At 38.8% G+C, this 17,962-nt stretch overlaps 1 protein-coding gene across 1 annotated transcript in view; it reads left to right on the top strand.

Annotated features, from left to right (window-relative positions):
• CSMD1 (CUB and Sushi multiple domains 1) overlaps positions 1 to 17,962 on the top strand; it is a gene marked incomplete at its 3' end in the record, with an annotated part of 1,728,858 nt that overhangs the window by 1,322,153 nt on the left and 388,743 nt on the right. The window contains exon 12 of the mRNA XM_082608811.1: positions 12,583 to 12,695. Within this exon, the coding sequence (XP_082464937.1) occupies positions 12,583 to 12,695 (113 nt within the window). The remainder of the gene's footprint in view (positions 1 to 12,582; positions 12,696 to 17,962) is intronic.

Genomic DNA, 17,962 nt, shown 5'->3' with positions numbered 1-17,962 from the left:
CAGAGCTTCAACAGAACCTCAAATACCAAGTCCTTGGTATGCTAAGATCAAACAAAAATTTAAATCATTAGTTGGGGATATTCCTATGAAATTTAAACATGTAGATATTTAATGAATTTTAATGGGGATTAATTTACATTTTCATTTATGCATTTGTTCAGAGAAATGGTGAATTTTATATGCAAGAGTCTGGGGATTAAAGGCCAAGTGACATCAGCTTGCACTCAAGAAGGTTTAGAATTTGGTAGGAGAAGGAGGAAGTAGATGCCTGTGAATGTCTGTCTTTGGTGAGGTGTATGCAGGGTTCTCCAATGACCTAGAGAAAAAAAATACCTGCATCACCTAAGGGAGTTAAGAAATGCCAAGTGAGAATCCTCAAATACTGTAAGAACTCCTTATCCAGGGAGCATAGGCACTCCAGGCAGTGATTTCAGGATTTGCCAAAAACCTGGAGGCAGAGAAGTGCCAGTATTTTTGAAGAACAGTTAAAAACGCCAGCATGGTTGGAGCAACAGGTTGAGAAATGGGAGGGGAGGGCAGTGGGGAGCTGGCACCTCCAATGTAATGGCTTTGTTTCCCAAAGGCAATTTTATTGTCATTTTCTAACAAGTCAAATTTCTTAGCGGTTCATTGGAATAATTTTATTTTTAAGTTTAATTTAAAACACTATGTACTAGAAGGTCATTTTGGGAGAAAATAAAACTGCTTTAAAGAAAGCAATTATAGCTTATGTGTTATGATGGCTGTTAAAGTATTTTACCAAAACTAGCATTTATTTTATTTTTCAGTTATGGAAACAAAAAATCCTGTTTCCAACAGATAAACAGTTGCACAGGGTAACAATATTTGCTTCATTATTTTAAACATTTTTTTTCCGTTGGTGCTAGCAAACTAAAATACTTCTGGAAAAAAAGAAAGAGGAACAAAAAGGGAAATATTTTCTTTTGTTTTAAATAATTCTAAAATAATTTTGTAAAATATAAAAAAATTAACATAAAAATACTTTGTGAATGTTCAAGTAATTTTTTAAACATGTTAAATAATTAATTGTACCAAGCTGTCTTACAGTCATTTTCATAAATATAGCAGTCACTTAAGTATCAGGCTTAAATTCTAAAACTTGAGTAATGCAAGTCATCTTTATTTTTATTATTTTCTTAATTAAAAAAAAAATTGGCCACTCTGTGCAGCATGCAGGATCTTAGTTCGCAGGCCAGTGTTCAAACCCATACCCCCTGCAATGGAAGCACGGAAATTTAATCACTGGACCACCAGGGAAGTCCACAAATCATCTTAATTTGACTTCAATTGAAGGAACTTTGTAGTGTAGCCAAGTACCTGCTTATTTAGTTTTATGTGAATCAATAGACTAACATAAAACTGTATTAAAATAATGTCCAGTGCAGAAATAAAATAAATTCAAATATTTACACTCAGAGGTATTTCTGAAATAGTTAACATGACAGTATGAATCTTTTCAGTGTGTGAAAAATTTCTACATGATAAGTTTTTAACAACTTAAAATTAAATCAAAGGCAAGGGGGAAGTGATATAAGAATCAGGAGGATAAATTAGGAGGCTACTTCAGTGATGTTGCTATGAGACACTCAAACTGAGAAAGTGGAGACAGAAAGAAATGGTGAAAGGAATGTGGAAGAGGTAAAATTATATGGCTTGTTGATGAATGATGAAATGTATAAATGCATATATTTATAGTCTGTGGACTGTGATATAAGAAGGGGTAAGCACTGAGAAATCAACAACCTTGAAATGAAGTCTGGAATCCTTCTAAAGACTGATTGAATCAAGGTGGTCACTCTCACTGCCAGAAGAAAATTAAATCCTCCAAGAAGGAAGATAACAACACACATAGCTTCTATGATGGTGTAACACAAAGTCTAGCATTCAACCAAAATGTCTAGAAATAACACCCAATGACCCAAAACCAAGAGACAGACAATACAAAAGGAAAAGGACATCTAGATATTATAGTTATCACTAAGGGACTTTGATAATTAACTATGATTTATATATTTAAGAATATAAATAAAATGATCCAGAATTTTGCCAGAAAACCGGAATTCATAACAAACCAAATGAAAGTTTTTAAGAATTAAAAAATACAACATCTGAAATAACTCAATAGATGTGGCTTGAACTGGAAGATAGATTAGTAGAAAATACTCAACCTGAAGCAGAAAAAAAATGTACAGAAAACATGTATGTAATTGGCATTGAAGAAGAGAAAGAGAGAGAAAATGGGACATAACTAATCTTTGAGGACATTATCCCCAAGAATTTTCCAATATTGACAACAGACATCAGGATAGAGATTCAAGAAATTCTACAAGACAGTAGGCATAATACAAGAAAAACCTCAGCCTGGCACATTATAATAAATCTTCTGAAAAACGGGACAAGGAAAGATCTTACAAGTAGTATAAACAAAGAAACGTTATTTTCAAAACGGCAAATATAAGTTCAATGGAAGTTTTCTCAATATAAAGTAAAAAAAAGTAAAAAGACAACAGAATGATATCTTTGAAGTCTTGGGGGAAAGAAACAAGATGTTAGATTAAAGGGACAATTTTAAAAATTGACTAATCAAAAGAGAAAAAAGAAAAATGAACTTTTATTAGTAATTATATTCTAAATAAAAGGATAAAATCTCTGATTAGACAAAAATAATATAAAAATAAGTAAATCAACAATAATGTAAAACAAGTATTTGATGCTTACATATACAAACATGAAATATTTATATACATAAAACAGTTGAAAGCAAAAGACTAGAAAAAGATACTCCTTCTAAGGACTAACCAACAGAAGAAAGAATGGTATATAGCTTTGTAAGTCAAAGAAGACATTAATGCCAGGCATTCATGCTTTGTGCCCTTTTTGGTACGTTATACTTCAATAAAAACTATGCATAGGGAAAAAAAACAATCTCTCTTCAAACAAGCAAATAGAACAACCAAACATAAGGGAACAGTCTTTCCACTGAAGACAAATCTTCAGAAAGAAGTACATTTTGATATTTCATGAGTGCACATCACTCACTGAAATACTTCCTTTTTTTCAATTTGTATGTAATACTGCATGAATTCCTTCATGTGTAATAGGTGTTGTTCATCTTCCTCTGAAGAATCGTGTACACTGTAATGCCTCAGGTGAGAAGGTTTTGTTGATTCACAAATGATGTGATTGATGGGGCAAATCATGTGCTCATATCCTTGAAACAACTTTGCTGAAAGCAAAGCTTCCTCTTTGATTAGAGGCATTTGTTTTGGTTGAATTGATTTTTTTCTTAACACTTTTTCTGTTTCAACATGCTTTTCTGTCAGCACATTGACTTCAGTCAATGGATTGAGTCTTTCTTCTCACTGGCTGACAGCAGCCGCTGTGTGACTGTTTTTTTAAACATCTTTATTGGCGTATAATTGCTTTACAATGGTATGTTAGTTTCTGCTGTATAACAAAGTGAATCAGCTATACATATACATGTATTCCCATATCTCTTCCCTCTTGCGTCTCCCTCCCACCCTTCCTATCCCACCCATCTGGGTGGTCACAAAGCACCGAGCTGATCTCCCTGTGCTATGCAGCTGCTTCCCACTAGCTATCTATTTTACATTTGGTAGTGTATATAATGTCAATGCCACTCTCTCACTTTGTCCCAGCTTACCCTTCCACCTCCCCGTGTCCTCAAGTCCATCCTCTACGTCTGCGTCTTTATTCCTGTCCTGCCCGTAGGTTCTTCAAAACCATTTTTTTTTTAGATTCCATATATATGTGTTAGCATATGGTATTTGTTTTTCTCTTTCTGACTTATTTCACTCTGTATGACAGACTCTAGGTCCATCCATCTCACTACAAATAACTCAGTTTCATTTCTTTTTTATGGCTGAGTAATATTCCATTGTATGTATGTGCCACATCTTTATCCATTCATCTGTCAATGGACACTTAGGTTGCTTCCATGTCCTGGCTACTGTAAATAGAGCTGCAATCAACATTGTGGTACATTTTTTGAATTATGGTTTTCTCAGGGTATATGCCCAGTAGTGGGATTGCTGGGTCATATGGTAGTTCTATTTTTAGTTTTTTAAGGAAACTCTACACTGTTCACCATAGTGGCTGTATCCATTTACATTCCCACCAACAGTGCAAGAGGGTTCCCTTTTCTCTACACCCTCTCCAGCATTTATTATTTGTAGATTTTTTGATGATGGCCATTCTGCCTGGTATGAGGTGATACTTCATTGTAGTTTTTTTTTTTTTTTTTTGCGGTATGCGGGCCTCTCACTGTTGTGGCCTCTCCCATTGCGGAGCACAGGCTCCGGATGCGCAGGCCCAGCGGCCATGGCTCACGGGCCCAGCCGCTCCGCGGCATATGGGATCCTCCCAGACCGGGGCACGAACCCGTATCCCCTGCATCGGCAGGCGGACTCTCAACCACTGCGCCACCAGGGAGGCCCTTCATTGTAGTTTTGATTTGCATTTCTGTAATGATTAGCTATGTTGAGCCTCTTTTTATGTACCTCTTGGCCAGCTGTATATCTTCCTTGGTGAAATGTCTGTTTAGGTTTTCCACCCATTTTTCTAATTCAGTTGGGGTTTTTTTTGATATTGAGCTGCACGAGCTGCTTGTATATTTTGGAGATTAATCCTTTGTCAGTTGCTTCATTTGCAAATATTTTCTCCCATTCTGAGGGTTGTCTTTTCGTCTTGTTTATGGTTTCCTTTGCTTTGCAAAAGCTTTTAAGTTTCATTAGTTCCCATTTGTTTATTTTTGTTTTTATTTCCATTTCTCTAGGAGGTGTGTCAAAAAGGATCTTGCTGTGATTCATGTCATAGAGTGTTCTGCCTATGTTTTCCTCTAAGAGTTTTATAGTGTCTGGCCTTACATTTAGGTCTGTAATCCATTTTGAATTTATTCTTGTTTATGGTGTGAGGGAGTTTTCTTTTTTTTTTTTTTTTTTTTGTGTGTGGTATGCGGGCCTCTCACTGTTGTGGCCTCTCCCGTTGCGGAGCACAGGCTCCGGACGCGCAGGCCCAGCGGCCGTGGCTCACGGGCCCAGCCGCTCCGCGGCATATGGGATCCTTCCAGACCGGGGCACGAACCCGCATCCCCTGCATTGGCAGGCGGACTCTCAACCACTGCGCCACCAGGGAGGCCCGGGAGTTTTCTAATTTCATTCTTTTACAGGTAGCTCTCCAGTTATCCCAGCATCACTTATTGAAGAGGCTGTCTTTTCTCCATTGTATATTCTTGCCTCCTTTATCAAAGATAAGGTGACCATATGTGTGTGGGTTTGTCTCTGGGCTTTCTGTCCTGTTGCATTGATCTATATTTCTTTTTTTGTGCCAGTACCATACTGTCTTGATTACTGTAGCTTTGTGGTATAGTCTGAAGTCAGGGAGCCTGATTCCTCCAGCTCTATTTTTCTTTCTCAAGATGGCTTTGGCTATTCGGGAGATGGCTTTGGCTATTCGGGGTCTTTTGTGTTTCCATACAAATTGTGAAATTTTTTGTTCTAGTTCTGTGAAGAATGTCATTGGTAGTTTGATAGGGATTGCATTGAATTTGTAGACTGCTTTGGGTAGTATAATCATTTTCACAATATTGATTCTTCCAATCCAAGTACATGGTATATCTCTCCAGCTCTTTGTATCATGTTTAGTTTCTTTCATCAGTGTCTTGTAGATTTCTGCATACAGATCTTTTGTCTCCCTAGGTAGTTTTATTCCTAGGTATTTTATTCTTTTTGTTGCAGTGGTAAATGGGAGTGTTTCTTTAATTTCTCTTTCAGATTTTTCATCATTAGTGTATAGGAATACAAGAGCATTAATTTTGTATCCTGCTGCTTTACCAAATTCATTGATTAGCTCTAGTAGTTTTCTGGTGGCATCTTTAGGGTTCTCTATGTGAAGTATCATGTCATCTGCAAACAGTGACAGTTTTACCTCTTCTTTTCCAATTTGGATTCCTTTTATTTCATTTTCTTCTCTGATTGCTATGGCTAAAACTTCCAAAACTATGTTGAATAATAGTGGTGAGAGTGGGCAACCTTGTCTTGTTCCTGATCTTAGTGGAAATGGTTTCAGTTTTTCACCAGTGAGAATGATGTTGGCTGTGGTTTGTCGTATATGGCCTTTATTATGTTGAGGTAAGTTCCTTCTATGCCCACTTCTGGCGGGTTTTTATCATAAATGGGTGTTGAATTTTGTCAAAAGCTTTTTCTGCATCTATTGAGGTAATCATATGGTTTTTCTCCTTCAATTTGTTAATATGGTTTATCAAATTGATTGATTGCGTATACCCCACTTGATCATGATGTATGAACCTTTTAATGTGCTGTTGAATTCTGTTTGCTATTATTTTGTTCGGATTTTGCATCTATGTTCATCAGTAATATTGGCCTGTAGTTTTCTTTTTTTGTGACATCTTTGTTTGGTTTTGGTATCAGAGTGATGGTGGTCTCATAGAATGAGTTTGGGAGTGTTCCTCCCTCTGCATAATTTTGGAAGTGTTTGAGAAGGATGGGTGTTAGCTCTTCTCTAAACTTTTGATAGAATTTGCCTGTGAAGCCATCAGGTCCTGGGCTTTTGTTTGTTGGAAGATTTTTAATTTCAATTTCACAGTTTCAGTTTCAGTGCTTGTGGTTGGTCTGTTTATATTTTCTTATTTATTTATTTTCTTTTGCGGTACGCGGGCCTCTCACTCTTGTGGCCTCTCCCGTTGTGGAGCATAGGCTCCGGATGCACAGGCTCAGTGGCCATGGCTCACGGGCCCAGCCACTCCGTGGCATGTGGGATCTTCCCGGACTGGGGCACGAACCTGTGTCCCCTGCATCGGCAGGCGGACTCTCAACCACTGCGCCACCAGGGAAGCCCTGTTTATATTTTCTATTTCTTCCTGGTTCAGTCTTGGAAGGTTGTGCTTTTCTAAGAATTTGTCCATTTTTTCCAGGTTGTCCATTTTATTGCCATATAGTTGCTTGTAATAATCTCTCATGATCCCTTGTATTTCTGCAGTGTAAGTTGCTACTTCTTTTTCATTTCTAGTTCTATTGATTTGAGTCTTCTCCAATTTTTTTCTTGATGAGTTTGGCTAATGGTTTATCAATTCTGTTTGTCTTCTCAAAGAACCAGCTTTTAATTTTATTGATCTCTGCTATCGTTTCCTTCATTTCTTTTTCACTTATTTCTGATCTGATTTTATGATTTCTTTCCTTCTTCTAACCTTGGTTTTTTTTGTTCTTTCTCTAATTGCTTTAGTTGTAAGTTTAGGTTGTTTATTTGAGATGTTTCTTGTTTCCTGAGGTAGGATTGTATTGCTATAAACTTCCCTCTTAGAACTGCTTTTGCTGCATCCCATAGGTTTTGGGTTGTCGTGTTTTCATTGTCATTTGCTTGCAGGAATTTTTTGATTTCCTGTTTGATTTCTTCAGTGATCTCTCGGTTGTTTAGTAGTGTATTGTTTAGCCTCCACATGTTTGTATTTTTTACAGATTTTTTTCCTGTAATTGATAGCTAGTCCCATAGCGCTGTGGTCGGAAAAGATACTTGATACAATTTCAATATTCTTAAATTTACCAAAGCTTGAATTGTGACCCAAGATATGATCTATCCTGGAGAATGTTCCATGAGCACTTGAGAAGAAAGTGTATTCTTTGGTTTTTGGATGGAATGTCCTATAAATATCAACTAAGTCCATCTTGTTTAATGTCATTTAAATCTTGTGTTTCCTTATTTATATTCATTTTGGATGATCTGTCCATTAATGAAAGTGGGGTGTTAAAGTCCCCTACTATTATTGTGTTACTGTCGATTTCCCCTTTTATGGCTGTTAGCATTTGCCTTATGTATTGAGGTGTTCCTATGTTGGGTGCATAAATATTTACAATTGTTATATCTTTTTCTTTGATCAATCCCTTGATCATTATGTAGTTTCCTTCGTCTCTTGTAATAGTCTTTCTTTTAAAGTCTATTTTGTCTGATATGAGAATTGCTACTCCAGCTTTCTTTTGATTTCCATTTGCATGGAATATCATTTTCCATCCTGTCACTTTCAGTCTGTATGTGTCCCTAGGTCTGAAGTGGGTCTCTTGTAGACAGCATATATATGGGTCTTGTTTTTTATCCATTCAGCTACTCTATGTCTTTTGGTTGGAGCATTTAATCCATTTACATTTAAGGTAGTTATTGATATGTATGTTCCTATTACCATTTTCTTAATTGTTTTGGGTTTGTTATTGTCTTTTCCTTCTCTTGTGTTTCCTGCCTAGAGAAGTCCCTTTAGCATTTGTTGTAAAGCTGGTTTGGTGGCGCTGAATTCCTTTAGCTTTTGCTTGTCTGTAAAGGTTTTAATTTCTCTGTCAAATCTGAATGAGATCCTTTCTGGGTAGAGTAACTTGGTTGTAGGTTTTTCCCTTTCATCACTCTAAATATGTCCTGCCACTCCCTTCTTTCTGGCTTGCAATGTTTCTGCTGAAGGATCAGCTGTTAACCTTATGGGGATTCCCTTGTATGTTATTTGTTGCTTTTTCCTTGCTGCTTTTAAAATTTCTACTTTGTATTTAATTTTTGATAGTTTGATTAGTATGTGTCTTGGCGTGTTTCTCCTTGGATTTATTTTGTATGGGACTCTCTGCGCTTCCTGGACTTGATTGACTATTTCCTTTCCCATATTAGGGAAGTTTTCAACTGTAATCTCTTCAAATATTTTCTCAGGCCCTTTCTTTTTCTTTTCTTCTCTGGGACCCCTATAATTCGAATGTTGGTGCATTTAATGTTTTCCCAGAGGTCTCTGAGACTATCCTCAATTCTTTTCATTCTTTTTTGTTTATGCTGCTCTGTGGTAGTTATTTCCACTATTTTATCTTCCAGGTCACTTATCCGTTCTTCTGCCTCAGTTATTCTGCTATTGATTCCTTTAGAGAATTAATTCCATTTATTGTGTTGTTCATCATTGTTTGTTTGCTCTTTAGTTCTTGTAGGTCCTTGTTAACCATTTCTTGTAATTTCTCCGTTCTATTTACAAGGTTTTGGATCATCTGTACTATCATTACTCTGAATTCTTTTTCAGATAGACTACCTATTTCCTCTTCATTTCTTTGGTGTGGTGGGTTTTTACCTTGCTCCTTCATCTGCTGTGTGTTTCTCTGTCTTCTCATTTTGCTTAACTTACAGTGTTTGGGGTCTCCTTTTTGCAGGCTGCAGGTTTGTATTTCCCATTGCTTTTGGTGTCTGCCCCCAGTGGGTAAGGTTGGTTCAGTGGGTTGTGTAGGCTTCCTGGTGGAGGGGACTGATGCCTGTGTTCTGGTGGGTGAGGCTGGATCTTGTCTTTCTGGTGGGCTGGAGTGCATCCGGTGGTGTGTTTTGGGGTATCTGCGACCTTATGATTTTAGGCAGCCTCTCTGCTAATGGGTGGGGTTGTGTTCCTGTCTTGCTAGTTGTTTGGCATAGGGTGTCCAGCAGTGTAGCTTGCTGTTCATTGAGTGGAACTGGGTCTTAGCGTTGAGATGGAAATCTCTGGGTGAGCTTTCGCTGTTTGATAATACGTGGAGCTGTGAGGTCTCTGGTAGACCCGTGTCCTGAACTTGGCTCTCCCACCTCAGAGGCTCAGGCCTGACACCCGGCCGGAGCACCAAGACCCTGTGAGAAAAGGGAGAAAATAAATAAATAAATAAATAAAATAATAAAATAAAATAGTTATTAAAATAAAAAATAAAACAATTATTAAAAATAGAAAAATTAAAAAGTAATTTAAAAAAGAAAGAAAGGAAGAAGAGAGCAACCAAACCAAAAAAAGCAAATCCGATGATAACAAGCACTAAAAACTATACAAAAACAAAAACATGGACAGACAGAAACCTAGGACAAATGGTAAAAGTAAAGCTATACCGACAAAATCACACAAAGAAGCATACACATACACACTCACAAAAAAAGAAAAAAAAGGAAAAAATTATATATATATATATATATATATATATATATATATATATATAAATGGAAGAGAGCAACCAAATCAATAAACAAATCTACCAATGATAATAAGCTCTAAATGCTAAACTAAGATAAACATAAAACCAAAAACAAATTACACGCAGAAAGCAAACCCCAAGTCTGCAGTTGTTCCCCAAGTCCACCACCTCGCTTTTGTGATGATTTGTTTTCTATTCAGGTATTCCAGTGATGCAGGGTACATCAAGTTGATGGTGGAGATTTAATCCGCTGCTCCTGAGGCTGCTGGGAGAGATTTCCCTTTTTCTTCTTTGTTCGCACAGCTCCCAGGGTTCAGCTTTGGATTTGGCCCCGCCCCTGCGTGTAGGTTGCCTGAGGGCGTGTGTTCTTTGCCTAGACAGGATGGGGTTAAAGGAGCCGCTGATTCGGGGGCTCTGGCTAACTCAGGCGGGGGGAGGGAGGGGCAACGAGTGCGGGGCGAGCCTGCGGCGGCAGAGGCCGGCGTGACGTTGCACCAGCCTGAGGCGCGCCGTGCGCTCTCCTGGGGAAGTTGTCCCTGGATCACGGGACCCTGTCAGTGGAGGGCTGCACAGGCTCCCAGTAGGGGAGGTGTGGATAGTGACCTGTGCTCGCACACAGGCTTCTTGGTGGCGGCAGCAGCAGCCTTAGTGTTTTGTGCCTGTCTCTGGGGTCCGCGCTGATAGCCGCGGCTCATGCCTGTCTCTGTAGCTCCTTTAAGCAGCGCTCTTAATCCTCTCTCCTCGTGCACCCAAAACTGGTTTCATGGCTCTTCGGCAGCTCCGGGCTTTTTCCGGGACCCCCTCCTGGCTAGCTGTGTGCACTAGCCCCCTTCAGGCTATGTTCACGCAGCCAACCCCGGTCCTCTCCATGGGATCTGACCTCCGAAGCCTGAGCCTCAGCTCCCAGCCCCTGCCCGTCCCGGCGGGTGAGCAGACAAGCCTGTCAGGCTGGTGAGTGCCGGTCGGCACCTACCCTCTGTGCGGGAATCTCTCTGCTTTGCCCTCTGCACCCCTGTGGCTGCGCTCTCCTCCGTGGCTCCGAAGCTCCCCCCCTCCGCCACCCACAGTCTCCGCCTGCGCAGGGGCTTCTACTGTGTGGAAACATTTCCTCCTTCACAGCTCCCTCCCACTGGTGCAGGTCCCCTCCCTATCCTTTTGTCTCTGTTTATTCTTTTTTCTTTTGCCCTTCCCAGGTACGTGGGGAGTTTCTTGCCTTTTGGGAGGTCTGAGGTCTTCTGCCAGCGTTCAGTGGGTGTTCTGTAGGAGCTGTTCCACATGTAGATGTATTTTTGATGTATTTGTGGGGAGGAAGGTGATCTCCACATCTTACTCCTCTGCCATCTTGAAGCCCCCCCCCCCCGCCGGCTGTTTTGTTAATACACAACAAATGCTTCACTGAAAATTCCATTCGCTGTAACCTGGACTTTAATATGCAGCTGGAAAGTTCCATACATTTGCCAAATCTTTCTCTGCTGTGCATGCAGTTCTCCTTGTCAATATTCTTGTAATGTGTGGTTAACTTTGTTTTCCTATGTGTGTGTGTGTGTGTGTATTTATATCCAAACTTTATTTAGAGTAGTTTTAAATTTGAGCAAAACTAAGAGGGAGGTACAGAGATATACCCCCTGCCTGCACACATGCACAGCCTCCTCATTATTAATATCCCCCACCAAATGGTGCAACTTTTTACCAAGGATGAACCTGTGTTAACACCTCATCATCACCCAAAGTTCCTGGTTTACATTAGGGTTCACTCTTGATGTTGCAGTCTATGGGTTTGGACAAATGTATAATGACATGTATCCATCATTACAGTATCATACAAAGTATTTTCATTGCCCTAAAAATCCTCTGTGCTCCACCTATTCATCCCTCCCACTTCCCAACCCATCAACCACTGATTTTTTTTGCTGTCTCCATAGTTTCACCTTTTCTAGAATGTCCTAGGGTTGGAATCATCCTGTAGTGGCCTTTTCAGATTGGTTTCTTTCACTTAGTGCATTTACATTTCCTCCATGTCATTTCATGGCCTGATAGCTCATTTCCTTTCACTGCTAAAGAAGATTCCATCCTATGATATAATTTTTGTGGTAAAGGTACATGATAATTCCAGACTGTGTAACCCAAGCACTACGTGAATGAACCAGAACTTTTCTTAGCTTAGACATGCTTTCCTATTAATGATGTGATGTTATATCACCGCACAGCAGTAAGGCACATAGGGTGACAAACCCTCCCAGTTTGTCCAGTGCTGCCCCAGTTTTAGCACTGACAGTCCTGCACCCAGAGAAGAACTTCAGTGTCAGTTAAATGGGAGGGTTGCTCACCCTAAGTCGATTTTTAAAATCAAAGATACAAATTCACAGTTATAATATAGAATAATTACTGTAAAAGGCCAAGATATTATGATTCAAGTATGAATATGAATTACAAATGGCTATAGATTCTTTGAAGGAGGGTCTTGCTATCTATATATATCTATATCTATGGCTTGTCTGTTTAAGCAGCAGGATTCCCCCCACGCCTTGAAGGTAAAAGTGGAGATATTTGGTGCCTTAAACAATGGTTTTGACATTTCTTTTCTCTGCAGACTCACTGGATCCAGTGTTCCTGACCTTATTGTGAGTATGAGCAACCAGATGTGGCTACATCTACAGTCCGATGACAGCATTGCCTCGCCTGGATTTAAAGCTGTTTACCAAGGTATGGCCCGAACACACTTAGCAGCGTTTAAAACCAGCTTTCCTGCAGGGGGCCAGGACGATTTTCTATGTGTTAGATGTAAATAAAACTGACAAGTCAGAACAACGTTTAAAAATAAGGACTAATTATTTGCAACTTCCGTAATTAAAGTTCTACTTACAGCTGGTTTTTGCGAGGGAGAAACGTTAACTTCTTGAAAGCTTGGCTCGCCGTTACTGTGGCAAAACGAAGAGTGAGATCAAGTATAACATGTAAGCCAGGAAATGTGTTCACACTTGTCGATCTTGGCATTTTAGCTCTTCCTGAGGGAAGTTGTTATGCTTATAACTAAGGGAAGCATTTTGAACAAAGTATGAATTTGAGTGGCATCAACTCGGTGAAGTTTATTATATACATCCTCAGGTACAAATGTGTGGGTTTCTAATGGAAGACAGGGAAATGTAGACAGAGTAGGAAAAAAATCTACTAAGTACTTGTATAGGAGAAAAATAACCTTGCTTTGAGAGTTATGAGTTATGCTTGCTCTGGAGAAGAGAATGCTCCTTCAGGGAAGTTGGCTTCGTCTCTGAGTCACAAGATGATGAGGAGCCGCCACCCCAGTGAACCATTTGCCGTGGTGAAGTAGCTGCTGTGCGGGTGACCAGGGCCCCGGGCTCTGTGTCCTGCCTCTTTAAACAGCCTCACCGGACTGTTCCACCTATATTGTTTCCTCTGGAGCTCCTAGGAAACACATCTTTTAACCGGAGCATATTGATTGGTATTTCTTAAAATGTTTTTTAATTATGAAAAACTTCAAAATGCAAACAGAAGTAGGAAGAATAATATAATGAACCTGAGATAACCTACATTTACAAACTTTTTTGCAAGACTCCCAGATAGTCTGCTGTTGACTCGAGTATTGACTGTACATGCGGGATACAGCTGCCCCATCCATGTGTTCCTCTAGATTGTCAGCCTCTGCTCAGCCCTGCCCTTCCTCAAGTGTCCTACATCTTTTGGGAAATCAATGATACTTCCTTCTACTAGACATTCCCAAAAGGTTCCAGGCTCACAGGCAAACCTTTATAAAATGACTACATCTTAAAAAAAATGAATTTCTTCCTTCCTATTCCCACCAAAAAAAAAAGAAAACCCTGTCCCACTGCCACCCTCACAAAAACAAAATCAAAAAACTGCCCAGGTTTTCAGAGGTTTAGTTCACATAACCCCCCTCTTGTGCACTTTGGTTCTGAAGGTGACAGTGCAGCAGCCAGGCTAGCCCTCCCCTGTTTTTCGGGCACACCATGATCCATGGGTCGGTGTCTCTGGATCGCTAGGAAGGGTGAAGAACTGAGAATGAAACAAGGCAGAAGGGGAACCTGAGACTGGAATATGAAGAATAAAAATGACCTTCATGATCTTCCAACCTCAGGGCACCTAGAATAGCTGTCAGGAGGCACATCTGTTTTAACTGGCAAAAACACACACACACAAGAACACACAGACCGTTTAACTTTCGATCTGTACTTTCATGTTCTCTATGTCAGTAATTAAATAGTTTTGACTCAAGAAACATTTAAGGAGGCTTGTGAGCATGCCAAATTCTTCCTTTTGGGTTATGCAAAAGCAAAATGGTGATGGATCACTGCTTGTATTTTCAGATTAGACCCTTCATATATTTGGCTAAAAGAAATAAATTGTTCTCCTGTGCCCAAAGATGAAATGTGTCCCCAGATATGATACAATGAAGTTACTAATACTAACAATGTTTTATAAATTATTACATAAAACTACTTATTTATGAAACTTAAAATATATATTTAAGTTGCCATTTTACATATACTGGCATACTTTCAATAAACCACAACTAATTTGAAGTGATTTTCAGTTAGATTCAAAAGAACATATTCTCATCTTGAATTCAAGTTATAGTCATGAGAAGTCTTTTCAGAATCTTTTTTTTTTTTGCGGTACGCGGGCCTCTCACTGTTGTGGCCTCTCCCATTGCGGAGCGCAGGCTCAGCGGCCATGGCTCACGGACCCAGCTGCTCTGCAGCATGTGGGATCCTCCCGGACCGGGGCATGAACCCGTGTCCCCTGAATCAGCAGGCGGACTCTCAACCACTGTGCCACCAGGGAAGCCCCCAGAATCATTTTATACTATCTTACAAATACCTTTGCACTAATAGTTGATCAAAATTACCAGGACAATTTTAAACAGACAATTTTTTTCACACACACACACACACACACACACACACACACTGTATTTTATTTTTACAAGAGATAAATAAATTGACACCAAGCATTGTAAACGGATGACCACAACAAATGCAACAACGATTGCAATTACCAAACACGAAACACACTCACACTGTGTCATAATATTGACATTCAGTCCAGGAATCCTCCACTGTAACAGCTCCTTTACTTTGCAGTGAAAATTGATTTGTATATTTTTTGCCTCTGAGTCCTTCTGGGATTTTTTTTTTTAATTCAAACACAAAGTCACAAAAATCACAATCATCCTCATCAGTTCACTCAGTCCCATGTAATTAATTTTTTTTCATCTTGATCTTTTGTTAGCACTTTTATGAATTCATCAGTTTTCCATTAGAGTTCTGAAAATGCTTATTCATTCAGTTCAGCAGTATAGTCAGTTACCAGAAAAATGTACTTGTCAGAGTCTATTCCATGAATTCCTTGAAGATGAAACCCTTTTATAGGAACATTTTTGCAAAAGCATCAGAGTACACCCAGAATTCTCTGTAAATGACAAAAGACTTAAGAATAACCATGATTTTTAGATTTGATGAAAGTTCATAATAATGCAATTGACAAGGAAATTTAGTTATCTCTGAGATATACATTTTACAGTAATAACTAGAATTATGACTTATAACATTATACCAGAACATATAAGATTTTCAGAAATTTCATGTAATGTCTGAAACATTTATGTTAACATATTTCCATACAAATAACCCAAAGAAAGTTTAGTATTAGTTGTTTTGTTTGTTTGTTTGTATACTGCAGGTTCTTAGTAGTCATCAATTTTATACACATCAGTGTATACATGTCAATCCCAATCGCCCAATTCAGCACACCACCATCCCCACCGCTCCGCAGTTTTCCCCCTTTGGTGCCCATACGTTTGTTCTCTACATCTGTGTCTCAACTTCTACCCTGCAAACAGGTTCATCTGTACCATTTTTCTAGGTTCCACATACATGCGTTAATATACGATATTTGTTTTTCTCTTTCTGACTTAATTCACTCTGTATGACAGTCTCTAGGTCCATCCACGTCTCAACAAATGACCCAATTTCGTTCCTTTTTATGGCTGAGTAATATTCCATTGTATATATGTACCACATCTTCTTTATCCATTCATCTCTTGATGGGCATTTAGGTTGCTTCCATGACCTGGCTATTGTAAATAGTGCTGCAGTGAACATTAGGGTGCATGTGTCTTTTAGAATTATGGTTTTCTCTGGGTATATGCTCAATAGTGGGATTGCGGGATCATATGATAATTCTATTTTTAGTTTATTAAGGAACCTCCATACTGTTCCCCATTGTGGCTGTATCAATTTACAATCTCACCAACAGTGCAAGAGGGTTCCCTTTTCTCCACACCCTCTCCAGCATTTGTTGTTTGTAGATTTTCTGATGATGCCCATTCTAACTGGTGTGAAGTGATACCTCACTGAAGTTTTGATTTGAATTTCTCTAATAATTAGTGATATTGAGCAGCTTTTCATGTGCTTCTTGGCCATCTGTATGTCTTATTTGGAGAAATGTCTATTTAGGTCTTCTGCCCATTTTTGGATTGGGTTGTTTGTTTTTTTCAATATTGAGCTGCATGAGCTGTTTATATATTTTGGAGATTAATCCTTTGTCCGTTGATTCGTTTGCAAACATTTTCTCCCATTCTGAGGGCTGTCTTTTCGTCTTGTTCATAGTTTCCTTTGCTGTGCGAAAGCTTTGAAGTTTCATTAGGTCCCACTTGTTTATTTTTGTTTTTATTTCCATTACTCTAGGAGGTGGATCAAAAAAGATCTTGCTGTGACTTATGTCACAGAGTGTTCTTCCTACGTTTTACTCTAAGAGTTTTATAGTGTCCGGTCTTACATTTAGGTCTCGAATCCTTTTTGAGTTTATTTCTGTGTATGGTGTTAGGGAGTGTCCTAATTTCATTCTTTTACATGTAGCTGTCCAGTTATCCTGGCACCACTTATTGAAGAGACTGTCTTTTCTCCATTTGTATATCTTTGCCTCCTTTGTCATAGATTAGCTGACCATTGGTGCATAGGTTTATCTCTGGGATTTCTGTCTTGTTCCATTGATCTATGTTTCTGTTTTTGTGCCAGTACCATATTGTCTTGATTACTGTAGCTCTGTAGTATAGTCTGAAGTCAGGGAGTCTGATTCCTTCAGCTGTGTTTTTTTCCCTCAAGACTGCTTTGGCTATTCGGGGTCTTTTGTGTCTCCATACAAATTTTAAGATGATTTGTTCTAGTTCCGTAAAAAATGCCATTGGTAACTTGATAGGGATTGCATTGAATCTGTAGATTGCTTTTGTAGTATAGTCATTTTCACAATATTGGTTCTTCCAATCCAAGAACATGGTATATCTCTCCATCTGTTGGTGTCATCTTTAATTTCTTTCATCAGTGTCTTATAGTTTTCTGCATAAAGGTCTTTTGTCTCCCTAGGTAGGTTTATTCCTAGGTATTTTATTCTTTTTGTTGCAATGGTAAATGGGAGTGTTTGCATAATTCCTCTTTCAGATTTTTCATCATTAGTGTATAGGAATACAAGAGATTTCTGTGCATTAACTTCGTATCCTGAAACTTTACCAAATTCATTGATTAGCTCTAGTAGTTTTCTGGTGGCATCTTTAGGATTCTCTATGTATAGTTTCATGTCATCTGCAAACAGTGACAATTTTTCTTCTTCTTTTCCAATTTAAATTCCTTTTATTTCTTTTTCTTCTCTGATTGCCATGGCTAGGACTTCCAAAACTATGTTGAATAATACTGGTGAGAGTGGACATCTTTGTCTCGTTCCTGATCTTAGAGGAAATGCTTTCAGTTCTTCACCATTGAGAATGATGTTTGCTGTGGGTTTGTCCTATATGGCCTTTATTATGTTGAGGTAGTTTCCCTCTATGCCCAATTTCTGGAGAGTTTTCATCATAAATGGGTGTTGAATTTTGTCAAAAGCTTTTTCTGCATCTATTGAGATGATCACATGGTTTTTATTCTTCAATTTGTTAATATGGT

Source organism: Mesoplodon mirus (assembly GCF_964341445.2).
Source record: "Mesoplodon mirus genome assembly, chromosome: 20".
NCBI classification, from domain to species: domain Eukaryota; kingdom Metazoa; phylum Chordata; class Mammalia; order Artiodactyla; family Ziphiidae; genus Mesoplodon; species Mesoplodon mirus.
The sequence above is the reverse complement of the archived record's forward strand: the minus strand, read 5'-3'. Positions and strand labels throughout refer to the sequence as shown.